General features: G+C 37.6%; 1 protein-coding gene and 1 long non-coding RNA gene across 4 annotated transcripts in view; both read left to right on the forward strand.

Annotated features, from left to right (window-relative positions):
* Nucleotides 1–2,678: 2,678 nt before the first annotated feature.
* Nucleotides 2,679–27,130, forward strand: part of LOC136246702 (uncharacterized) — a 62,987-nt gene continuing 38,535 nt past the window's right edge. For both annotated transcript variants that reach the window (XM_066038252.1, XM_066038253.1), the window contains exons 1-2: nucleotides 2,679–2,768; nucleotides 23,977–24,078. In XM_066038252.1, the coding sequence (XP_065894324.1) occupies nucleotides 2,718–2,768; nucleotides 23,977–24,078 (153 nt within the window). In that variant the 5' untranslated portion in view covers nucleotides 2,679–2,717. The remainder of the gene's footprint in view (nucleotides 2,769–23,976; nucleotides 24,079–27,130) is intronic.
* On the forward strand, nucleotides 11,703–13,402 carry LOC136246704 (uncharacterized). 2 transcript variants are annotated; one of them, XR_010696761.1, is made up of 5 exons: nucleotides 11,703–12,761; nucleotides 12,806–12,882; nucleotides 12,927–13,015; nucleotides 13,068–13,162; nucleotides 13,216–13,402. It is a non-coding gene; the product is annotated as an uncharacterized lncRNA (long non-coding RNA). The 2 variants fall into 2 exon arrangements; XR_010696760.1 differs by lacking the exon at nucleotides 11,703–12,761 and having other exon boundaries at nucleotides 12,765–12,882.

The following is a 27,130-nucleotide window of genomic DNA, read 5'->3' on the forward strand; positions in this document are numbered from 1 at the left end:
TGTCTCTGTCTGCAGCATTACTCAGCCTGCTCAAATTTCTTCCTCCACTTCCTGTGTAGGGTGGCTGCTACAGCTGGAGAGGTGGCTAAGGATGCGAAGCACCTTGCTACTGTGGAGAGGGCATGAGGTGATTTCATTCCACTAGATGTGGAAAGTTTTGGGGTATGGACACCTTTTGCATTGTCAGTTCTTAATTCTATTGCTGATCATACCACCACCTGTAGTGGCATTTCACCTAAAGTGGCCAGAAGAAATCTACTTCAACAACTCTCTGTTTGTTTATGGGTGAATAATGCTCAAATGATTTTAAGGTATTGGGCTCTGCAAGGTAGTGATGATGACTTCCCCTATCCCTGTAGTTTTTCTTTGTTGTTCTCCTTTCCCAGTAGTTGTATTTTATTCATTGTATTTTAATTTGTTGTGATGATATAGTTTGTTTATAGATTCTAAAAAAAATCTAGAATGGTTTTCAAAGGCAGAATTTTTGGTGGCACACGAAAGTATCACCCGGATCCCTACTTAAACAGTACAACCGTACCATTTGATCATGTGATGACAATCAACTGGACTATGGCCTTTGTTGAACTTGTTCATAGTCATTACTCAACAAGTGACGTGTGCACTATTATAGTATAACTGTCACAAGATTGTTTGTATGCTGCTATTTATACTAACTACTTGTGGTGGTTGGGTAAAAGTTGAAGATGACCAAACAAGGAATTGTGATGGTTTGGCAAATACATGCTCATGCCCACCCTCGGCTGCACCTATGTGACAAGATTTTGGTATGTATATGAAATTTATGCCTCAGTGTGTTACCTTACAGAACATTACAAACAGCTACTTTTATCTCACCATATATAGAAATTGATGAATTATATGAGTGGAATACTATCCCAGCTGCTCAAAAGGGAAGTTGGGTAGCAAGAGAAGACTTCAAAATGGAGAGGCACCATGATTAAACTTGAGCACAAGGTTATAATGGACAATACTGGCTTCTTAGTGGCTGATATGCAGCAGAATCAGCACCAAAAGTATTTAGCAAATTGTATCAAGCCATCCCATAGTGCACCACTGATTCTCAGATCCTTACCAACATTTGCCACACATCCCAGAAAAGACAACTCTTAACTCAGTCTTGAGTAATCTGAGCAATGCTAAGGCATAGTGTGGTAGTGTACAATGTAGCTAGCTACCAACTATTATGTGCGATTTGGACCATTTTTTGAAAAATCTTGGTCACATTTGTTATTGTTATTCTGTATGCGATAGGACACCAAAGGGTTTACCAGTGGTTTCAGGAAAGCCCTTTGGAATTTTACAATGGACACAATTAAAATATGAAAGGACTGGAAAATAGACTTGCAAACAAGCTGAGAGGAACTTGCCTGAGAGCATTTATTTTCCATAGTAACTCACTGTATAGCTGCTAGGGGAATACTAATTGCAACAATCGTCTGATGTAAACTTTTGAGAAAAATGTTACATTAAGCCCAGGCTGATATTAGCCCTGCAATTAAAACTAGTCTCTTCTTATTTCTTTTCTGTTTAATGAAATGTGCACACTTTGTATTATACATTACACATGTGAAGAATACAATACACAAGCATTAAGGCTGTTGAGCATGTGATGTTGCTTGGATTTTGTGTTCAGGTTAATTGTTGTGAATACTTAGTGTAGTTTGGTGCACATTTTCAGGTGACAGGTAGTGATGGGTAGGCTTAACAGTATGTTGTAGTTAATCAGCCAGTAAGGTGCTTGCTACTACAAATACAATTATGTCATTTTGTTGATTTACACTTATGTACAGTACCAAAAGAGACAGCTTCAATATCAATTGCACTTTATTAAAGATTTGTTTTAAGCTCATGGTTTAATATTGGCTTGACCAGTTTTTGTAACTACACTTCCTGTCACATTTGGAGGTTGGTGCAAGATGTTTGTTTTGGCTGTTATACTACAGCAAGCCCAAATTTAGGCTATTGTGTTTGATAGTCTGTGAGTCCTTATGTTTTTGTCATATCCATTAACAAATTACTACTTGGAAAATTTGAAATTTCAGGTTTTCTTACATCTAGGATTTGTCGTGAAATACAATGCAATAATAGCCTTTATCTTAGTTAATCATGGTTATAACAGCAACATCAGATATTAGTGCATTGTTATTATAATCATCTAGGTACTCTATTGAAGCAGTCAGTTATTATAATAAAACACTTTACTACAGTACTGCTTAAATTTAACATCATTTTGCAAGAGCATGAGCAATTAAAAACTTGCTAAATAAAGGGCATGGCACCCTTTAGCTTGTAAGTACTCATCCTGTTTCATTTGGGATGAATACTTGCAAGAGAAACAGGTGCCACGCCTTTTAATTTGCAAGTTTTTTAATTACTCGCACTCTAACGAGATGATGTTATATTTGAACAGTACTGTAGAATATCCAATTAATTACTTTTAGTGGAAACTCCTTTTCAGAATTCCAATATTCACCCATGGTATATAATTCATTGTCATTACGTCACAATGATATAGATACACTAAATTTCCTGGGTAATGACATTTAATGTTGCTAGTGTAGTTGCTTGGCCTGCAAATGATTTATTTGTGCTGATGTATGTATACATTGTAAAAGTCTCTTCATAACATGTTAATCATCTGTTACTCACAGGACTGGACAGCACTACATTTGGCTGTTTATCACGACCAACTGAGTATGGTACAGCTACTTGTAGAACTTGGTGCAGACATAACAGTGAAGGATAATGTAAGTCACTACTGTGTTTAGTACTACTACTGTAGATATTAAGTGTGCTAGTCAATGTGTAAACACAATCACAAAACCTATATTCTCAATTGTGTACATTATTGTATAACTGCTAGTACAAAACATACAAGTCTTATTCAGTTATGTTTCTTTCATCTTGTTATATTATTGTGCTTTTCGTTGCTATATCCAATCATCATTAACTTAACCCTTCAAACCCAGAATCAATTTTGAGCATGAAGTAATGTGTAAGTGCAAACTATAGGCAGAGTGTCAGGTTTCTATTATATTACTACAAGTATAAGGAAACATTATTTGATTATGGATCATAGAAGTAAAAAGTAGGAAAACAAGGTGGTCATTTACACCTGCAGATATACTATTTCAGCCTATACTCATGACTGAATTAGGAATTAAATGTCCACTGGTATATCTGCAGGTGTAAGTGATCTCTCTTGTTTCCCTACTTTTTATTTCTATGATCCCTAATTGAACTTAAAATTCCTCATACTTGTTTGTTTACATTTTTACTAACGTTATAGTAAACCCACGCATACTGCATCAAAAAAAAGGATGGCCTCAGAGTTGATGTTTTTATCTGAACATGTGTCCCAGGTATCAATTACTAACTTGAAAATGACATAGTCATTACGCTTTGCTATCAGCTATGTTCACCCCGTTATACAGCATTATAGATGAAGAACAGTAGGAAAAGCACCTCTGCAATCAATCCAATCACCATGAAAATACAGACAATTCGCGAGCCCTAAACTACTCGAGATTAAACAGTGGCCATTATGCTTCAGTGTCACTTATTTCAATCTGTTACACAGTGTTGCAAATAAAGAACATTAGGAGAAGCATCTCTGCAATCAATCCAGTTGCTATGGAAAACATGGGTGAGATACCAACACAGCCAAAGTGAAGCCACATGAATTGACTGCTTGCCAGCATTGTCAGAAATAAGAACTGGTATGTAAAAGAGGACAAAGGCAAGTCCATGATGCGTGTATTGTACTGTACGTACTGCGGTTGGTGAAAGGCACTTCTTGGGATGAAGCGACATTGAACAGTGAAGAAATCTAGCCTGTAGTTATATCCATTGTCGAGCTATGCTTGGCTGAAGGCATCGGTTAGTCAGAATAAAAATAATTCTGTTAAATTTTTTTTTAATTCCATGGAAATTTTTTGGAAGGGTTTGAGGTTAGTCTAAAGACATTTTTGGGCTTGGCTGTGCCTGACCTATACTGCCAAGGTGTCTTGAAGACAAATTGAGGCTGGTTTTAGGGCAATATTTTTGCTGGAAAAACCGAGTTATGCATGACCCCTATTATACAATACCACCATACTGTATGATATAACAGGATATTCTTATACATGAAATGAAACCTAATTTCCTACCGTATGTATATCCAACACTAAAGATTACTTTTAAAATGAAGCAATGAATGGAAGACACAGGTGGGTATAAAGAGTGGACTCAGGACCGGGAATCCAAGGACCCTGGGACCGGTGAAGACCCAACTTTCATGGGGATTTTGCAATGTTTATATACATTCTGTACTTTTACTAGACACTTCTGCTAGTCACAGTGGCTAATCTCTCATGGTCAATCCACTTTCTGTCTGTTGCAATTGTTCACACTGTGTTTAATTCAATTACAAATAACATACAAGCACCACTGAAAATTGCCTACATTGAATAGGCTACTGTGCTACACAAAGAGCACACTAGCCTAACATGTCACCAGTTAATAAAGTTCAATGACATGAAAATGGATTCAGTGAAGCGATTACTGCAAGGTACACCAGCAGCTCGATAAACAATCTTTGTGCAACGTAGCTAGCACATGAAGGCAATGACCTGTTAGAAATAACCCCTTTTAGAAATAAGCCCTTGATTAATACATTTACTGAAGGCGTAAAGAATGAGTGGCCTACATACAAGGCACTTATAATTTCTAGGCAATGTACAAAGAGCAGTCCACAGGACAGAGAAAGAGTGGTCTAGGCAATTTCAGACTGGCCATAAAGGTATCTCAGTAGTACAAGGATAGAAAGTAAGTATGTAAATTTCCTAAAAATTCCACAAAAATGTTGGGTCCCCACAGGTCCTTGGAGTCCCTGAGTCCACTGTTTATACCTACCCTCTTTAGGCTCCCTTTCCTTGTGCTTTTATCTAATCCAAACTTCATTATGGTCAATAAGCTACAAGTCACATGATCAATTTGTGCTGTCCAGACAATGGAGGTGCCTGGATAATAGAGGCTTGGATAAGGAAGATTCCACTGTACGTGCATGTTACTGTACATAGGCTAGTTCCTACTAAACTTTATCGCATGGTTTCAGTGATCAGCCAGTCCACCTTCAATAAACTCAATGAAAATAGAAATTCAGTACAGTAAATAAACAGCCTTTACTCATTGAATAAACGTTTATTTTCTGTCGTCTTTACTGGAATGTAATCTGTTGTATACCACTGGGCAATTGGAAACAGTGGAAATGGAAACCGGAAATGGTCAAATCGTCATATAAATGTATCCTAGAGTGAAACAATTGTTTAGTGGCCACTTCTTAAAGACCACCTTCTTATAAAGACCACCTCTGTGCAGAGACCACTTTATAATTAGATCTCCATGGCATACTGACCACTTCATGGTCACCTTTTATAAAGATCACCTCCTTGCAAAGACCACCTCTTCACATTGCAATAATAGCTAGGTTCCAAACATCATATGTCAGACTGCTTTATTAAAACAGGTAAAAGACTATATAGGCTCTTTGTTGATACAGTAGATTTTAGTGTGCTAACTACATTTCACTTGCATGGAATATTTTTGTATGACACATTCAGTACCATAGTATTATCTATGCTGGTACAAACTAAGCGATGATGGTATATGACTTGAGTGAAGTGTGGACAAAGAGATGACATTGATTTGAGCCATTAAATACATGTTTGAAGCTTACCAAATATTACCATGTAGTGAGGGTGCACGTGGTCTTAGTTATCAAAGGTGACCACAAAGTGGTCCTTAGCCATCTTTGTGATGTAATTACAATGTGGTCTTTGTACAGAGGTGGTCTTTATAAGAAGGTGTTCTGTAAGAGGTGGTCACTAAACAAGGATTTTACTCTAGGGTACATTTATATGATAATTTGACCATTTCCATATTCCATTTCCACTTTCCGCTTCCGGTTTCAATTTCCACTGTTTCCAATTGCCCTATACCACTGAAATCTGTAGCACATGAAGATTCTAATGGTGCATAGTTTAAGACTATAGTACCAAGAATAATTAAGATATTCCTTGTTTAATGAGCACTGTACAGCCAATGCAGACATTTGATAAAGAAGGCAGTTTTCTAAGTGGTGGGATCCTAAAGATTGTTTATCTGTTTGGTGGCTTGTTTATTCTACTAGTGACAACTACCACTTGGTTGCTAGGTGATAATGCATTTTTACAGCCCAGGGGAGTGACCGTGAATGCTCTGTAGTGACTTCCCCCTCTGCTCACTAAACTGCATAGCACAAACTGATAGAAATAACAACATTACTTGTATTTAAGTTAGTCACTTTAGGATACTATTAGTATGCAGTTCTTAGTTATGGACATTTCTGAGATATGGATGATAGTATGTACCAGACCAGCTGGATAAGAGAGATCCCACTGTAAACAACATAACAGACCTTGTAAAATTTTCCAGTTTTGGTGAAAGGGAGCTTGTTCCCTTTGTACACAATCAAAACTTAGAAAGCAGCATGAATAATTATCTTTGATATTGACACAGTTAATGAGGTTATTTATACACTTAGAGACCTGAGGTTAGGGCTCTAAGTTTCATTTAGAGACCTGTTGTCACGTGAGACTGTTATTGTAAATTTAATAACGCTTCAAAGAGTTTTCTATGTCACTGATTTAATTAGTGGTTGTATGGTTAGTGAGATTTAGGTTCATACCTTCATCAGCCATACCAGCACTTGACCAAGCTAGCTGTCAAGCCAAACAAGCCAGCTGCTCGATGCATATTACAGCTACCCCAACAGTTCACAACTAGCTAGCTATCAGTGAAACTACTGGTGTTGCCGAGTTTACAGCAAGCACATTTGTGTTCGTGTGCTTGTCAACACTGTCACCATTAGATCATCAACACACTTCAGCTGTGCTATTGCACCTGTTTGTAACATTTGTTGCTTCATGGCCAGTTGTAATAACGCTTGTCACTTCATGGCCAGTTGTTATAAAACTTGTTGCTTTGTGGCCAGTTGTAGTAAAGCTTGTCGCTTCGTAGCCAGTTGTTATAAAACTTGTTGCTTCATGGCTAGTTGTAGTATAGCTTGTTGCTTTGATTCATGGCCAGTTGTAATTAGAACTTGTTGCTTTGTGGCCAGTTGTAATAAAGCTTGTGGTATTGTAATCGAGGTTGTAATCGAGGTTGTAATAAAACTTATCGCGTTGTAATAAAGCTTGTCACTTTGCTGCCAGTAGTTGTAAAGCTTCTCGCTTTGTGGCCAGCTTGTTGCTTCTTAGTATTAGCTAGTAAACAAGCCTTGAAACTAAATAACAGCTGCTAAAACGACACTAAACTGGCCACAGAGCTGGCGGCACACACAAACATGCTGAAAAGGACCTTACCTAGCGTGACTCTGTGCTTCTTTTGTCAGTGTTGGTAATGAGCTGCTTTTTAAATAGGTTAGATACACACTGTAATTTTTTAGTAGGTTGAAACCCTCATGCTTGGTTTGGCACCTCGATGGGAACTAATTAGTGACCTCGGCTACACCTTAGTCACTCATGCCTCGGTGACCAAACCATGCTCTCGGGTTATCAACCTACTGAAAAACCTCCAATGGGTATCTAACATACACATAAAAGCAGCTGTGAGGCTTTGACAGGCTATAAAACAGCTTTGAAGATATTTCTAATAGAAATTTGTGGTTTAAAGTGGTTTGCTTTAGTTAAGCTTCCTTACTGATGTATAACAACATAGAGTAATTGATGAATTATGACATAATAATTATTGTTGAATATATTCAATTTTAATGTACTGCATGTATTGTTATGAAACAAAGCTACAATAATAGCACGTCATGTGCTACATGTAGCTATTTCATTCAATTGGGATCGGAGAAACTGCATGTCGTGAGATTACCAAGGCTGTTCTGTCTGTGATTTGAAATGATATTCAAGCAGCTGCTGGTTCGTTACAGCTATGTGCTGGTCAATTGTCAGGGTGTGAAGCTGCTGTTCATTCTACAAGAGAGATATTTCCTCCCCTGATGTGGATGCAGTAATACTTTTGGATGCTACCAATGTGTTTAACTCTCTTAATCGCCACACAGCTTTATGAAACATACAGCACCTACAGTATGTCCACCTTTTTCTACCATCTTAATAAACACTTACTGTAAGGAGGTTAATTTGTACATGAGAGGGTCAGTTTTACACTCTGAAGAGAGAACCACTCAAGGGGACCCCCTAGCAATGCCAATGTATGCACTAGGAGTGATTCCACTGATTAATTGTTTGGGTGGAAGTTCTGTCCAACAGATATGATGTGCTGATGATGCTACTGCTTGTGGTGGTTTGAAATAACTTGTGTCTTGGTGGAATAAATTGACATCTGTTGGTCCTGATTATGGCTATTTCCCTAATCCTTCTAAAACATGAATTGTTGTGAAAGAAGGAATGCATGATGCAGCAGTTTCCACTTTTCAGAGGACTGGGATCTCTATAGCATCGAATGGAAAGCATCATCTTGGTGCTGCATTAGGCTCCCATTCATTTGTCGTCTTCTTTGTAGAAAAGCAAGTAACATCCTGGATCAAAGAATTGCAGCAGTTGTCAGACATCCCTGTTACCCAACCTCAAGCTGCATATGCTGCATTTACACACGGATTTATTGGCAAATGGAACTTTCTAATGAGATGCATTCCTAACATTCAACCATTCTTGTCTCCTCTAGAAGAAACTTTTCATTGTAGATTGTTACCTAACTTGACTGGTCAACCATCTTTTAGTGACAGTGAACGAAACTTGTTTGCTCTGCCAACCAGATTGGGAGGTCTGGGGGTTGTTAATCCCATCAGTTATTCATTGTTCCAGTTTGGTGCCTTCGTTAAAGTTACTGCTCCCTTAATTCACCTTATTTTACAGCAATCTTGTGCCTAAGTGTTGTCTTCACAGATTGAGGCAAGAAGAACAATTTTGGGCAATCATCACCAGTCTATCATAGACTCCCATGATGCTTTGCTATCTATGCTATCACCATCATTATATAGGTCCATCATGTTATCTTCTGAAAAAGGCTCTTCCAATTGGGTAACTGCTCTACCTCTAACCGAACATGGTTTTTGTTTGCACAAAGGTGCTTTTCGTGATGCCTTGTGCCTTCAATATAACTGGTGACCACCACTGTTGCCTTCCAATTGTGTGTGTGTGTGGCAAGCAATTCTCTGTTGAGCATGCCCCTTGTTGCCCACATGGTAGTCTCCCTACAATTCATCACAGTGAGTTTCGAGACATCACTGCTGGATTATTAACACTGGAAAAATTATGTATTTGTCTATATGTGCAACAGAGTACATATGAAGCAATTATAGTTAACTATATGTGCATCATATGTGAGACAACCCGAATATGATTTGAATATTACAAAGATCACATGTGATATTTGCAACATGTGTATGCTAGTGGTTTTGTGCAGTGCATATAGTACCACATTTGCTACACATTTACTTCATCTACAATCCCATGGCACATATATATGTACCTTATATTTACTAGTGTGGCCTATGTATGATACACATGATATGAATATGATATAAATATGAAGTGAATATGAATTACACATCATTAACAAACTAAGTACACTTTGCACTGTAGCTCACTATCATGTGAACAATTGTTTACAAAACTCACTATATTACATATAAATCAACTATACCAAACACATGTTGAGTTGTCATCTGTAAAATTACAGAAATAACTTTTTTACTGACAGATACACAGCAGATACACAGCAAGAACAGCCTCTGTTCCAGTGTTCAGTTGCCGGAAATGCACTTGATATTAATCACTAGTAGAAATGATGCTGGCTAAATGGCTTTTTCAGTGTAGCATACCTGGCCTAGTAGAGGCAGCAGATTTTCAATTCATTGTACTTTTGTCATACAAATTTCCTTGTATTCATTTTCTATCAGCAGATTCTGATATAACATACAGAACAGGCCACATCAATATACGGCCATCATTTCCAATCCAATACGCTTCAATGCATGTTGAGTGTATACCTCCTACCATGATGCTGTCTCTCCAACCACCAACGAATGGATTTGATGATTTATATGCTTAAAAAACTTAAAATGTTCTAAGGAAAGAAACTTTATTACTGCTAAATCCATGTAGTGAGTATACAGTGGTAAAGGTTTAACACGTAATACTGCATCACACAAATCTCTGCATGGTATAGAGATAAAATATTGGTAAGTTGCTTGGAGGATAGGTGTCTTGCTCTAGTAAAGTCTTAGACGAAGTACAAAAATTTTTTTTAATCAAATAAAGATAAGTTTATATCACTGTTTACATGTTGTAGGTAACAACCAAATTCTTCAACTTGATTATTTGTTTGCACATGGGGAAATACCATCACCTTAACTCTTGAAACTACACAACCAGCATCCATATAGTCCCTCAGAATATCACAGATATTCATGTGTAGATGCATATAAAAACTGAATTAACAGAATCTACCCATACAGCATTGCAATAGAAACAAAAAACTGATACACTAGATCCAGGGTACTACAGTACAGCTCACGGGTAACGTCGCATGTACACGTATGATGCGCGTGAAGTGTGCTCGAGTGACCCGTGTGGATGCAGCAAGGCTACCGTAATGCTCCACGATACCTAACTTTACTCGAGAGCGTCACGCAAGACCAGATAACAGGTCTCACCTATGGTCTTGGGAGGCGGCACTAACTCAGTTCCGCCAGCTGTGAAGTCTCCTATTGCAATGCCTGTATTGTAGCTATCGAATACTTGGTAACTTAGCTACTGACTTGACCTCGACTCTGTCACGAACTACAGTCAGTACTGTAGCTAACAGTAGCTACCGTAAGCCTAGATGTATTGGCCGCCACATAATGCCACAGAATCCCAGTTAGTGCATTTTTCTAATTCGCATTTTCTTTATCTAGATAGTTAAAGGAATGGTCAACGAAGTTTTAACTCTAGAAGCCAAGAAATTTTGAAGTTACAGCGCCCCTACGAAGTGCTAACAGCAAAAAATCGATTTGTGCAGTGACAATAAACTACAGGCGTTTAATAAAACGATCATAACATACGGATGCAGTCCTCTACCAAGATGAAACTTGCACCATCGAATTCTCCATGAACAAGCAAATCCATTGCTGGGTAAGTTTTGTCTTCCAGGCCTTTCCTACGTCCACGGGGGACCAGCGAAGGCGAACGAACGTGAGAAAAAGTGATAGTGAACCGCTCGTCCAACGCAAGGCAGACTAACGCTGATATCTTCTGTCTCCTTGAGAGTACTGACACGAAACAAAGATTTTGGAACTCCTCTTGCTTTTGGGATCACTATGCTACCAAGGTTTTGGTGTTATCACTTTTCTTCATTGTGAAACAAGCGCTTTAGAATTTACGGATTTTTTTTTCTTTTTCGTAAATATTCCACCCATTGTGTTCTGTGGGCCCAGCGTGCGTTTATTGCATTCTACTGTATAATTAGCTAGCTAGACTTGCACGAACATAATTATGGGACCGCTCACAAATGTTTATGTGATTTAAGTGTTGTATGAAGTTACTAAACTCAGTAGCGAGTGTTCTCATGTGTGGCGAGTTTCTCGCGCAGCTAGTGCATATCCACGCAATATTCCACAAGTATTGTACAGTACATTGCAAAAGAATGATCCCGCAAAAAGATGCGAGCATTACTCACATGTGTATACTCTCGACGTTACCTGTGAGGTGTACTGTACGTATAGCTAGTAGTTTACTCACTGATCACTTAGAATGGCAGAATTCACTAACCACAACAATACCAACACACCTGAGACCACTGAATCCGGTATGAACTATAAACAGTGAGAATAATAGGTCCGATTTGTCAATTCATTGGCAGTTAATCTTGCAAATTAGATGAAATTTTGAGTGGAATTTGTCCAAATTTTGTAAGTCAGTGTCAGTAGGCTTCCGTATCACAGGCTTTTGCAGGCCATGCTGTCAATTTTTTACATCTTTGCCTTGTATGCTCACCAAATCACCATTCTTAGAATTTGGCCAATCCATTGCTTCTTCTAACATTACTTCATGTCGTCTTCATAATTCAGTTCTCGCCTACAGCTTGCCAGGACAAGCAGCTCCCAGGCCGGCAGGATTTTTTACGATGAATCTGTTTTCAATTTTTAGGATCACAAACAGGCCCCCCTTCTTCTTGTAAACCCAAACAGCAAACGATACCTCATGGTTTCAGCATAATTTTTGCTAGAGTATACCTCCATCCAGGCCTCCTGCTCCATGAAGAAGAGAGCTCACGTGCTGCTTGTCACAGGAAAGCGCAGGTGAGTGACGAGCAGGTGCTGTGTGAAAATCATTGAAGAAACCCAGAAGCTCTGTCACTTCTAGTATACTTCCAGAGGAACTCCACTGAGAAAAACTGTCGCCGGTTGGATCTCATCGTTAGGGCGGCCGTAATGTTCGATAAGTCACAGATGCCCAGTGGATAGAGCAACACTGGAGCTGGGGCAAGCCATTACCTGATGGATTCAGGCATACAGGGAGTCATAAGTTAACAATGTAACCAATTCAGTTACTGGGATATGTGATAACATTTCAGTGCTCATATTTCATCTCAAGATAACCAACTTGTGTTGAATCTAGTACAACAAAAGGTATCCAGACTATAGATCAAAGACTAACACTGGTAAAGATGTGACAAGGACTGATCACATACCGAGATACGTTAATAGTGTAAGTTCATTTTCTGCTTAAAAGTGATCATTCAGTGATCATAGGAAGTTGTCCTTGACATCGTATTGGATGTTGCTGATGATAAGATTGCAGAAGAACTACACAAGCATTTCAGTCTCAAGTATGACATGTTACTTGAGAAACTTAATTTATCTCCCATAACAGATTTAGTGAAAGGACTTCATTGGATGGTAATCAAGAAAACATACAAGCAGTTATTGATAAAATGGCAAATGAAACTATAACTATTAAACGTATGTTCCAAAAATGTGTGTTCTGTGTGTAGAGTTATCCATGTCGTGATAGGAGCACTGACTTCAGAAAGGCCATCCATGCCAGGAGAGAAACATGACAACAGTCAGCTTGCGCTGCCATTCTAGGAGAAGATAGAGAAGGCACATGTAAGAATTACAGTGGCTTGTATTACAATATGTTACAGATATTGTTTTTGTAGAAAGATTATGCGTAAAGCACTACATTATTCTTCAACTATTGGCACAGAATCAAAATGAAGGTATGAAGGAGGACTAATAACAACCGATGAATTAATCGGCCAAGATTCTGGTGGCAGATAATGCACCGACAGAGATAAGACATCTAATTGTCCACCAGAAAAAAGAAACTGATTAAATAACCTGTTGATGGAGTTGTATAATTATTTTCATGTTTTATTTTCAAATCAAATTTAATTATTGAATCAAAGTACGTAGCTTATAAGTTAAGTTTGTCATGTGTATGCAACATATGTCTTATCCATGCACTTCAGATTCATGGCATCTATCCTGCATCTGTCCATGTGTGTGAAATTGTACAAATACAGTCCACATGTGCTGCAAATCCTGTTTATCTTCTCCTACACTCAACAACAAATGTGAAGCAAACAGCAAATTTACTCTAGATCAAATATGATGAGCGCATAAGTGAATGTGATATTTGCTTAATATGCACTACATATGCACTACAGGCACAGATGTGTTTTTTTCCAGTGTAACTGAACTATGTCATTGTGTCGAATCTCTACAACCATTATCAGGAGAATCTTTTCAGCATAGATTGGCTAATGTTGAGGATGGGGCCCGTCTTGATGTTGTTGCCAATGGTTTTTGGAAACGTGGTCAGAAAGCTTATTTTGATGTCAAGGCATTTAATCCTTTTGCTCCCACACACTGTTCAGTATCTTTACCCCAGTGTTACAGACATTCGGAATTAGAGAAGAAAATTATGAAGAGAGGATTCGTGAAGTAGAACATGGGACATTTTCTCCTTTAGTATTTTCATGCACTGAAGGCATGGGTCCTTTGACAACAGTGGTGTACAAGAGAATAGCCACTCTGCTGTCAGAAAAAATAGGCAATCTTACAGCAAGACCCTGTACTAGCTAAGATGTAAACTGAGTTTTCCCTACTCTGAGCAGTCATCATTTGTTTGAGAAGATCTAGATCTTTCTACCACTGCTTTGGCCTCAAAGAGTCTTCAGCTATTGACTTTGTGTGTGCAGAGGATATGATTAGTTCATTTGATTGAATTTTAAGTTTTAGTATCTGCGTGTAATTTGTAATTTTGCTTGATTTTGTACAGACAGATAATATTTGTGTTGTAGGTTTCATTCAAGTATTGTACATATTTACTGGAGTCCTGGTAAAAAATACAAACTTGCAAATGTGTTATCTGGGTAAGGTGAAGTTTTGCACATAAAGCAAAATATCAGTACAAATTTTAGTGTGTATGTGATAAATGTTCACAGAGCTTTCATCGATTATTTGCATACAAAAGACAGATCGTTTGTAATGCCTTCAGGGTAAACTAATTAGAATATTGAGTTAATACTCAAGATTGTAAATTGAATAGCCGTCATAAAAGTCTCTTTGGTAATTTTCAATAATAGCCATGCAGTTTTAGTGAAGCCAAACATGTGTGTCAGGCACACAATTATGACTGCCAGATAAAAGGCGCATAGGAATTAGTATAGTTGGTACATGTTCACCTGAGACCCTGCCAAATATAGTAGTATCAAAGAGGTCAACATGTGTTCACTCCCAATAGTTTTGTACTGTAACAAGCATGTTTTTATGTTTTAAAGATGTTTGTGCACCTGAATTGTACATACTAAATGTATGGGAAATTTTTAAAGCCTCACAACTCACTTGTTCTTGCCTGTGTCAAAGCACTTTTTTAGTTTCAGCATTTGATAGACTTCACAGTGCTACTAAATGTTTGGGCAGCTGGCCCTTGTAACAAGAGTTAGTAACAAGAAACAAGGGCTAGGTTAAGGTGAACAGACTATAGTAGATATGTTAATTAAAACCATCTCACCAGCAAATTTGTAGAGCCTCCAATATACTGCTTTTAAACTGCTATTACTTGTAGACCATACAATATGTTATACGTATTTAAAGCACCGGTGCACGTGTGTATGAAAAATATAGTGTGAGGGCGTGTGTCCAATGCAAAGCCAAGTGCTGTATTTGTCTCGAGACACCCCAAGTACTGTATTTTTAAAATACACAAGCATAGGTACTGCTTTAAGTATTTTATTGTACTTCCTGGCTGCATTTGGTATATAAGACTAAAAATTTGTAAGGGTGATGAGCACCACAGGTACTACAAACACACCAAGTTTAATCAAATCCGAGAGGTGACCCTAAATTCTTTGTTGATTTAACACAGAATAACTCCCATCGTAATGCCATGCATGTGACATTCGGGTCATTCCATGTCAAATCAACAAGGAATTTAGGGTCACCTCTCGGATTTTGATGAAACTTGGAGTGTTTGTAGTACCTATGGTGCTTATCACTCATGTAAATTTTTAGCTCCATACATTCCATAGTTTCTGATTTATGACCACAAATATTTTGAATATTTCATGAAAATTTGGTCCATCTCTAGTTACAAAATCAACTGCAACTTTGTACTGTGTAAATATTTTTAAACACACTTTTCAGTGATGGAAGACTGTTGATTGACCTTTCCAGTGATCCCTAAATTATGGGATATCTACTTAATTATGGTTCAAAAGTACTTCATTGAAAACTTTAATTCCTTATATTTTGAAAAATGCTGCTTGAAATTTTTCGAATTCTTTTGTGAATAATGATTGGGTCATAGTCTATGTTTGATAAAATTTTTGTGGTGGGACCACAATGGGCTCAAGAGATATAATGAATTATGTTGTGGTATGCGGTGGAATTTGCTGTCTATTATTGCTGTATTGGAGTGTACACCTCCAATAACCACTTACAACAAGGCCATGCTAAGTTTGTCTTACAGAGTGAAGGTGTCTAGGTGCATTGCAACCTGTATTAATGACCACCTGTATTGAAAGACCATCTATAAGCTGTAGCTAATTTATACTTTAATTGGATATTAATGTATAGCACCAAAGCATCAACCCTTTCTAGCAAATCCAAAAATGGTCCTTATTAGACAGGTTGACTATAAATGAGATTATCATGCGTCCATAAACACATTAATGTTGTACCATCTCTTCAGTTATACCTTATTTATTATTAAGTAAAATCTTGTCGTAGTGCACTCACATACATATCCCTACACTACACTATTCAAGTTACGTACATGGCTGCATAGGTACAATAGACCTCCTCAAAAAGGATACCTGGGCACCTTAATAGCCTCATGATCTTACTTTATAATTGTACGTACATTTTGGACCCAAGACAAGTCTGTGGTTTCTCAAAAATGAACACTTCATCAATGGTCCAGGGAATAGTTACACTATATACAGTAGATGCATTACTTGTACCAAGAGTTTTTATATTATTAACACTTGCTTGCACCTCAACATGTGATTTATAGTACTGTAATAACTAAAATGGTTTTTCAAAGTATTTTGGGTTGACGCTTTGAAGATCAGTACAGGCAAATGTTAAGTATGTGGTCAGCATGTCCTATGTGAGTATGTGCATGAGTTTATGACTTGATCTTCAAAGTGGTCATGAATGTAAAGTAATGTAGTAATTAATTTCACATATTGAGGTACAATTAATGCATTTATGGTAAAACCCCTCCATTGCTAGGACCATAATAAAGTGCTCATATTACAGAAGCCACAGACGTATCTTGGTCTAAATGTATGTGCACCACTAGAGTGGGAGTACAGTGTATAAACAGGTGTCCTGGTTATCAAGATATCCAGGTATCCCTTCTGAGGAGTTCTGTTGTATGTATCTATGTAGCCACATACGCAACTTAAATATGGCTAAGTCTACTACAGTGGTATTCAACTTAATAAAGAAGGTATTTGTGAAGAGATAGTACATTTACATGATGTTCATGGACACATGGTGGTCAGATCAGTCATTTATAGTCAACCTGTCTAATAAGGACCATTTTTGGATTTGCTAGAAAGGGTTGATGCTTTGGTGCTATACATTAATGAAGTATAACTTAACTGCAGCACATAGATGGCCTTTCAATACAGGTGGTCATTAATACAGATTGCAATGCACCTAGACACCTTCACTCTGTAAGACAAACTTGGCATGGCCTTGTTGCGAGTGATTATTGGAGGTGTACACTCCAACACAGCAATAATAGACGGCAAATTCCACCGCATACCACAACATAATTCATTATATCTCTTGAGCCCATTGTGGTTCCACCACAAAAATTTTATCAAACATAGACTATGACCCAATCATTATTCACAAAAGAATTCGAAAAATTTCAAGCAGCATTTTTCAAAATATAAGGGATTAAAGTTTTCAATGAAGTACTTTTGAACCATAATTAAGTAGATATCCCATAATTTAGGGATCACTGGAAAGGTCAATCAACAGTCTTCCATCACTGAAAAGTGTGTTTACAAATATTTACACAGTGCAAGGTTGCAATTGATTTTGTAACAAGAGATGGACCAAATTTTCATGAAATATTCAAAATATTTGTGGTCATAAATCAGAAACTATGGAATGTATGGAGCTAAAAATTTGCATGAGTGATAAGCACCATAGGTAGTACACACACACCAAGTTTCGTCAAAATCCGAGAGGTGACCCTAAATTCCTTGTTGATTTGACACGGAATGACCCATTCTTTTTGTTGTTTAAACTTCTCACTGCATGGGCTCCGAGAAAATATTTGAACAACAGATATCACATGCAAGGACCAGGCTTGCATCGATTATGCCGGCATAAGTTTGAGCATAATAAGGAATGAAAAACCTAAAGCATAATGGTGGCATAATGGAGCATAATTGCAACATATGAGGTAAATTTCTGCCACAGTGAGTATAACTTCTGCTATAATAGTCGCAAATTCAACAAGGGATAATTTGTTTTGAATAGTGAAATGATTCCTGACAATTAGTAGAAACAAAGCACTATAGTCTGCTGCAAGTTTACACTTTACGGAATGAATGCTTATCATTGTGGGTTTAGTTTTATAGGACACATGCAGTCATATGTCAACTAGCACAAAGGTATGGCATTTCAATTTAGTTGAGCTTCATTCATTGAATTTGGTAATATCTAACATGTAACACCATCTGAACTTTGATATGATGATTATGATTATTGGAAGACAATAGTTATGATGGAAGCTCTTATCTAGTGAATGTCTGGACATTGAGTCTTTTAGAGACTGAGGTTATCAAATGTGACTGATTTTTTTTAAAACTGTCGATCTACACACTACTACTTTTGCAATAAAATGCATTTAAACACAATGGCTGAAACAAGTTCCAGAAAAAAAATTATGCAAGATTTTATTACCTCACTGGTTGGTGAATGAGAGACTCCAATGGATAAATCCTGCGCATCATATTTTTCTGTTCATAGGGAGTTCAAAAATCTTTGTTTCATCTCCATACAAGGAAGGGTTTCTAAGTTACAAGTGTTTGTTTATGTTGTGGGTACGAAAGAACTTACCAACGATCATTCTTCAGTGAATTCGCCTTACTTCTCAATACAGAAGTATATCTTGGGCAAACACTATACCTTGGTGGATTGACAAATTCATGACAAACACAATGAGCCAAGATTCAACTTTGTATGCTATTGTGTCAGTAAGTTATGTAGATTTATGTAAGTGCTTGTAGATTATTTCCTTGATGGCTTCTGTACATATTGATTTATTTGCTCATCTGGCTGTCTACTGCTGTAATTCCCACACTGCTCAACTTATGAAGTTGAAACCTATCTGTCCCTATAGAAAACAAAGAACAAGTAAATTGAATGTTGAAAAATGTGCAGATATCGATGGTTTTCTAAAATTAGATCACAAAGTAAGATCAAGATTCTCTAATAGAACAGTCAAACACTGTAATGAAATAGTTATCATACATGACTGATAAAATGAGAACAATTTATTCCAGGATACTAATATGTTCTTGGCATGGTGCTGCAAATGCCAGATCAAGACACACGGTAGTGTGTCGTGCGGCCCAAGAAGCCGGCGCGCAACACCTGTGAGTATATTGACAGGAAGAAAGAAAACGTAATTTTCGCACCTCCGTAGCTCTGTGCTGCCTCGATGCAACAAGACGATTTTTGCTGTGGACGCTCCCTCCAACTTCAGTATTCCACATTCCAAATTTGAGCAAAATCTCTTCATGTGTTCCCGAGATATGCAACTTCATAAATTGGCTTAGTTTCTTAGTTTTTTTTGTTCTTATTTTTCTTCCTCTTGTCGCACACTTGCGAAAACTACTATAAAACGCAAACGCCTTATCCAATTGCCTTGAAATTTGGCACACAGAAGGGGGGTATAAAGGCGCATCTCGGTACCAACTTTGGCTGGAATACCATAAACAGGCAGAGTTATGAGCGATGTTTCACGAAAAATAACACCAATATGTTGTCACGCCTACAGGGTAAACCGCGTATTGGAAGAAGCTGAAAATTGGTGGGTGAATAGGTTAACTATTGAACCTCAAACCTTTTGTGGTTTGAAAGAAACCGAGCTAAAAACCAGGAAGATACAATGAAAAAACCAACAGTGCGTAACAATTACGCAACCGAGATTAGCTAATAAAAAAACGACTACTTGCCACGTCTACCAGATAAACCGCTTGGGATAATACTTTGAAATTTGCTGTACAGATGGAGTAATCATCTTAGAAAGGCTCTTCAATGGTGTAGAAGAATCAGACTTAAAGCCACGGAGTTATAACACGAAATCCAACTTGGTGTAGTAAGTAAGAGATCGAGATACTCTAATAGAGCAGTCATCCTAATAGAGCAGTCACCCTGAACAGAAATCAAGAGATCAGTTAGAAACAAGTAACCTGTATAGAGATCAGCTACAAACAAATCACCCTGTAGAGAGTTCAGCTACAAACAATTCACCCTGTAGAGAAATCAGCTAGAAGAAGTTACCTTGTAGGGAGTTCAACTATGGAAAGAGATAGCTCAGCTAGAAGAAATCACTTTGTAGAGTTCAGCTACAAAGAAACCACAATGTAGAGAGTTCAGCTACAAACAAATCGCCCTGTAGAGAGATCAGCTAGAAGAAGTTACCTTGTAGAGAGTTCAGCTACAAAGAAACCATCATGTAGAGAATTCAGCCGCAAACAAATCACCTGTAGAGAGTTCAGCTACAAACAAATCTTCCTGTAGAGAGATCAGCTAGAAGAAGATTCCTTGTAGAGAGTTCAGCTACAAACAAACCACCCTGTAGAAAGATCAGCTAGAAGAAATCACCTTATAGAGAGTTCAGCTTCAAAGAAACAATCATGTGAGAGTTCAGCTACAAACAAATTGCCCTGTAGAGAGATCAGCTAAAAGAAGTTACCTTGTAGAGAGTTCAGCTACAAAGAAACCACCATGTAAGTAAGTTCAGCTGCAAACAAATCACCTGTAAAGAGTTCAGCTAGAAAGAAGTCACCCTGTAGAAAGATCAGCTAGAAACAAGTCACCCTGTAGAGAGTTCAGCTAGAAGAATTACATTGTAGAGACTTCAGCTACAAAGAAACTACCATGTAGAGAGTTCAGCTGCAAACAAATCCCCCTGTAGAGAATTCAGCTACAAACAAATCACCCTGTAGAAAAATCAGCAAGAAGAAGTTACCTTGTAGATAGTTCAGCTACAAACAAGTCATCCGGTAGAGAGATCAGCTAGAAGGATTGCCTTATAGAGAGTTCAGCTACAAAGAAATCACCCTGCTTCATCTTTTCTTCTTCCTGTGGTAAACAAAAAATGATAGGTTAAAAAGCCCTAAAGCTGGCAATAGGCTGGCTTTGGGTTATATAAATACAAAATGAAGTGAAATCTAATCCAAAACAGCCAAGCTGTAAAAAAAGAGCGCAACCCTCAGAAAGGCTATGGTGAAAAAAGATGTGAAATCCAAGGTGGCAGCCAAGAAATGGCTGTGATGGTAGGTTAATGGTAAAAATTTTAATAATGACAATTCAGGTGAATTTTGTGCAGCACCAAATTCACCTGAATTGTCGTTATTAAATTTTTTACCATTAACCTACCATCACAGCCATTTCTTGGCCGCCACCTTGGATTTCACATCTTTTTTCACCTTAGCCTTTCTGAGGGCTGCACTCTTTTTTTACAGCTTAGCTGTTTTGGATTAGATAAAAATTATGCTTAGCAATTTTGCTGTTCTTTGAATACCAATTACTACAACTCAAAAAATTGATCAGAATTATTAAGAATCCATATCTACACACAAAATTACCATGATATATGCCTAGAGCTTCTGAAGGACTGCTCATATTCCCACAGATCTCCTGCTCTAATATGCCTACTAATTCTGGAATACATTCCCTTTTCAAGCTTTTGCTATTATTTTGTGTGCTGCAGTTAAAGTGACACTTCTCCATTCACATTAATTTTATTATAATTATGAGGAATTTCTCTGCACAAAATTCAAAAAACACATAAAATAAAAGCATAATGCATTTATGAAAATCACAAAAACAGGCATAATAGGTAGAAAATTGGGAAATTCCTAAAAGTATATTAGGCAAAGTTTGGAGAATAAGCCTAGCAAGGACTAAACAGCAATAAAATTATAGGTGTTTCTAGGTTTAATACAGTTTATAGAACTTTGCGTGGGCGAGATCAAAGGAAAAAGTGTAGTTTAAATGTCATAAAGTACACTCTCAGCCGGCCAACTGCTTCATCGACCACAAAGAGTGCTTTATTGCACCGCAAAGAGTGCTTTATTCGTTCAATAAAGCACTCTTTGCGGTGCAATAAAGCACTCTTTGTGGGCAATAAAGCACAGTTGCCCACGTGCCTTAGTGTAGGCTAATAGCCTACGGGGCTCACGCCAGTACGGCTAATCACCCAAGCCGGTGAAGGCTGATAGCCTCGCCAGTGAAGGCTGATAGCCTCGCCGCGCTGAGTGATCAATCACCCCAGCCGATACGAGTTTCACCACTGGATTGCTTTTATAGACATACCTAAATGATTCGATGATGGGTGGGAGAAGATAACGTTGCTATTACGTTTGTTAATGTAAACGGACAAGTCCTGGAGATATCACGGAAATACTTCACCATGTGACTCGAAGGAAAAAAACCATGTGACTCGCAATAGAATCGATTGTGGGTTGCGAGCAAAACCTGCCAAAAGACGCGATGAACGTCTACTATGCCAAACTATGGTGAAATACGCGTGAGTTACTTTGTTAAACTAATTTGTGTGCGTTCAGGCTGCTAATAATTCGTGCAACGCTTGTTAATTACGAGTCCTAGTGTATGGTGAAGCTACACGACTAGAAAGTTCCATAAATCATTTAAAGCATAGCCTTTCTCGTGCTATATGAAAAATAAAGTACTCGGCCGTGCGCCTCGTACTTTATTTTTCATATAGCACTCGCGGCTATGCTTTAACATATACGAATGGTTTGATAGTTGCAGTTCACAAGAGACATTGCTGTTGCATGATGGTTTCATGGCTTCTCATGTGAAGGTATGTATTTCTGTGCGTGTAGCTTTGGCTGAAAGTTTCAACATGATCTTAAAAGTGGGTACTCCCACCCCCTGGTTCAGATGCCATTGACCCTTCCTGTGCCTGGACAATACAATCTTGGTTGGCCCCTCAAGGTTACTATATAAATCACTTTGTTTTCTTGCACTTGGCGTCTAGTAACTACTTTGTGATTAGTAACTACTTTGTGATTAAACCAGAATACTTCATAATTTTCTGTAATTTAGTACAGCACATACTACTTCCAAATTAAGTGGATTACAGACACACTTCATCTACTGTTCTCTGTAACTAAGGTATGTAAGGCCGTGTAACAAGCATAGCATAGCTGAAACTGCTAACCTAAAGTGATACATTGCTTGTGCATAATAATCCTCAGTATATACGTAGAATTAGTAATTTAATCACTTTGTTTCTCGAAGAGAAATTACCTGTAACTACAGGTTTTTTTGTTTGTTTTAATTTTTTATACCATTACAATTACAAACAACTATTACAACTACATAAACTACAGCTAGCTACAAGGGGAAAACTATTACTTAGGGGAAAAGGGGATTGTCATCATCATCCGAGCCCTGAAAGGCCCAGTACCTCAAGATCATCTTAGCAGGTTGCATGGGATGAATGTGTTTTGTATGTAGTGACTAGTTCTGTTTAATGACCACAACTCTTTGAGTTTGTAGAACATCATCTCTTGACTGTAGAGATATCAGCTGGATACATGTTACCTTATAGGGATCAGCTATAAACAAATCAACCTGTAGAAATATGTGTTGGAAATAAAATCATCTTTCATTGTTAAACATACAAATATTTTTAAAACTGCACACAACACTTCTTCCTTTGTTCCAATATTCCTGCAGAAAAGAAAAAAAAAAAACAAGTTAGAAGGAAGCACCAAAGCCAGTTAATGGCTGGCTTTGTGGCTTGCAATACAAAAAGAAGTGATATCTAAACCAAAACAGCCAAGCTGTAAAAAAAAGAGTGTGGCCCCAAAAAGGCCAGGATGAAAAAAGATGTGAAATCCAAGATGGCGGCCAAGAAATCGCTGTGATGGTAGGTTAATGGAAAAAATTTTAATTATGACAATTCTGGTGAATTTGCGTTGCCTCCTCCTAGTTGGTTTAGATTTCATTAACAAATCATACAGTAAATTAAATTTCAAATGTACAACCATACATATAAGGGTATCAAATCAATACAGTAATGAAATAAAAAAGAATCTTAAAATTCCATGTCTCTCCCTTTAATATGATATTTGTATTCTGTACTGTTTGCAAGTGTAATCATCCACTTTTATCATTTGTAGGGTGGTCAGACTCCCTTAAAATGGGCTGCAGAGAGAAACCACATTGACGTGGTCTATTACTTTATAAGGAGCTGTAAACAAAACATTTCACAATTTTCACAGGTAAGGAATGTCTACAGCAACGTGTTACAATTGTGACATGTCTCTGAGGTAGCAGATTTGGCTGCATATAAGTGTGACTACTGTTACTACATTAATGAATTATTGTGTAGTATTATCCATAGGCTTGTTGAATCTGGTGGCTGGAACAATATTCATATTATCTCTGATATCCTGATATTACTTCAGTATCCAGATAATAGTTTGAAGCCAGTTGTCAATAATTTAATTAAAACAATTTCTTGTTAACCTTTCTTGCTTTCATGTTAATCATAGCTACATGCAAATTTGATTACTACAGAAATGTTATGTTTGTTTCTGATCTAAAGTGTTGGAAAACACACGTGCTCATTCATAGCAAGTGATGTCACTATTCATATAGTACCATAGTACTGTATATTAGGGATCATGTAGCTGTGGGCTTCTTGGCTTTCAAAATCGCATGAAAAATATCCTAAATTTACCTTCAAAACAGCTTTGCAGTATTGGTTAAGCATAACTAAGCCCAAAAATTCCTTCAGAGCAACCACCACCATTCCAACAAGTTTCTATGGAAATTTTAAAAAAAATTCTATTTTTTCTACTGACTAACTGATGCCTTCAGCCAAGCATAAATCAACAATGTGCAAGGCTGCAGGCTTGAGTTTTGTACTGTTCAATGTTTCATCCAGAGACTACCTTGTGTATTGTATAGCTACAGTGGGTTGTATAGTGTAGAAGGTTCTTCTTAGGTATTTATTAGGAATTATGGCTTATTTATCATGTAATATTTACCTGGTAGAATGTTTACAAAGTATTCTGATCACAACACTCAGCCATGGTGTTCAGTAAATAGAAAATGAATAATAGCGAGATAACTTGTACAATGTATATAGTGTCCACTATAGGTACAGTATAACAGGCCGGATCAGTAGTCCATGACTTGCTTGGCTACACATGAGCATCCCAACTTCAATAGCGGTATTGCTACTGTGAGTGGCTACATAATATTTTAGCTGTGCCCCTGTAAACATTTCTTGATGAAATGAAAAGCTGAAGCATTGTACATTAATAGTTTAGCAACATAATTATTATTGCGTAGAAACTCTGCTGCACATTATGAATGCCTGACGAGTTTTGCAGCAACTCTACTGGCTACAGTTAGCTACCTACATACCTATCTTCAATAGCAAACTAATACAGTACTAGTCTGGCATTTGTACATTAACATGCTACAAATTGTGTGTGCTTCCTGTGGCATAATTACTATTGTAAAGCAGACGTAACTGAAGTAGCCACGAATAAACTAACATAATGAATACAACACTAATAGCCAAAAGTAATCATCAAAGTGCCACACCCAGTGCTATACATGACATCACTCCAGGTGTCTATCATCAATGAAACAGTAATATAAAACAGAAACACAAGTTCATATGATGTTTTAAGTGTACTAAAGTACCGTATATGACCGTATAGAAGCTCGGGCGTTTATTTCCTATAAATCATTTTTGACCCGGCGTTTAAACAAGATCGACGTTAATTTGGACCCGGGCGTTTATTTCTTACTAGCCAGTTGTTGAGAATGGCAGGTGCCAGTACAAGTACCTACGAAATACGAAATCCATAGCCCATCACGTACATAAACCCATTTGGACTCCTCTGCTGGGTGAAACATTGGAAGTCGGGCGGAAAGATGACAATGACCACGATAAATACACTATGGCCATCACCAGAAGAGAAAGTATAGTCGAACAAGACAAGACATCATAAGACTGGTGACGAGTATAGTTAGCAGCTGACACGAGTTTAGAACTCCTTTCAGTGCATATCATTAGCACCCTGGCATTTAAATGAGCCCCGGCATTTATTATGACAGTGCCCTAGCTGTACCCGGCATGTATTTGAGCCTGGCTTTAATACGGTCATATGCGGTACTTACTTTACTAGCCATTAGTATACAATGCTAATGGCCAAAGTACCACCCAAGTGCTATAAATGACATCATGCCAGGTATATAGTGTCAACCAAAAAAGCAAATTATATAATTATATCATTGGAACAACTCCTTGGAAAAGGCCTTGTGAGTCCAAAGTTGCTTAGATAAATTGTGACACAGTCTGAGAAAACTGGTCTTATTGTCTGTTTAAAAGTATCAAGAAGTGCTAACTATAAGTATTCAGTGTGATGGAGCTCGCCAAAGGATGAAGCTACATATACCAAATTTTCACATGTTTTATGCTATATTCCTCATCTTCCAGAGCATCCACTGTACAAGTACCAAACAGCTAAGTGCAAGTAGCTGTTTATAGAAATTAAAGTGGAAGGCATATGGATGGATTAGATTTAAAATTGAAGGACATTTACAACACAGGTCTGTATTCAACACTGCAGAGCTGTACAGCCACATACAGCCATCTCCAGGCTGGCCAGAACTCCATTAGAGCCCCAGAGTGCTTGTACAGATCACCACTGTGCTTGGTAAAAGTAGTCAGCAAAAGCAGACCACTCAAGTCTAGCTGATTTTGATTATGAAATTTGATAGTTTATTTTTGTAGCTTTGTGTTCTTGGTGAAAATCAAATCTGTAGTCATGGGCAATAAGATCGGTTTTCCAAAAACCAGTCACAATTAACCAACTCAGAAAAATTACTTGAAAAACGTTTTGTACAGGGGGTTTGGGGCTCAGCACTCTGGAGAGGCTTAATTCCTCTAAAAATATCTCTAACTGTGATTGAGCAAGTATGCTTGCCTAACAGCTTATGCTTAGTTAACTGCAGTTCCAACGATTCAACTAGAGTCCAGGATGTGATTACAAGATATATCTACTTGATGATTAATAATTTTATAAAACACTACTGCTAAAGTTAATTCATGTAATCAGATTTCCATTGTTTGCCAATCAAGTTGAGATAACATAGATGTAACACTGAAGTATTCGGAGTAATCACTAATTACAAATCTAGTGGCTTTCCTTTATACCATCTCCATTTGTTGTATGTTAAATTGTGTGTAAGGGGACTAAATGACTGCTGGATACTTGAGAATGGGGCATGTATATGTTTAATAGTATTTGG

The sequence above is a fragment of the Dysidea avara genome, chromosome 2 (assembly GCF_963678975.1).
Source record: "Dysidea avara chromosome 2, odDysAvar1.4, whole genome shotgun sequence".
NCBI classification, from domain to species: Eukaryota; Metazoa; Porifera; class Demospongiae; order Dictyoceratida; family Dysideidae; genus Dysidea; species Dysidea avara.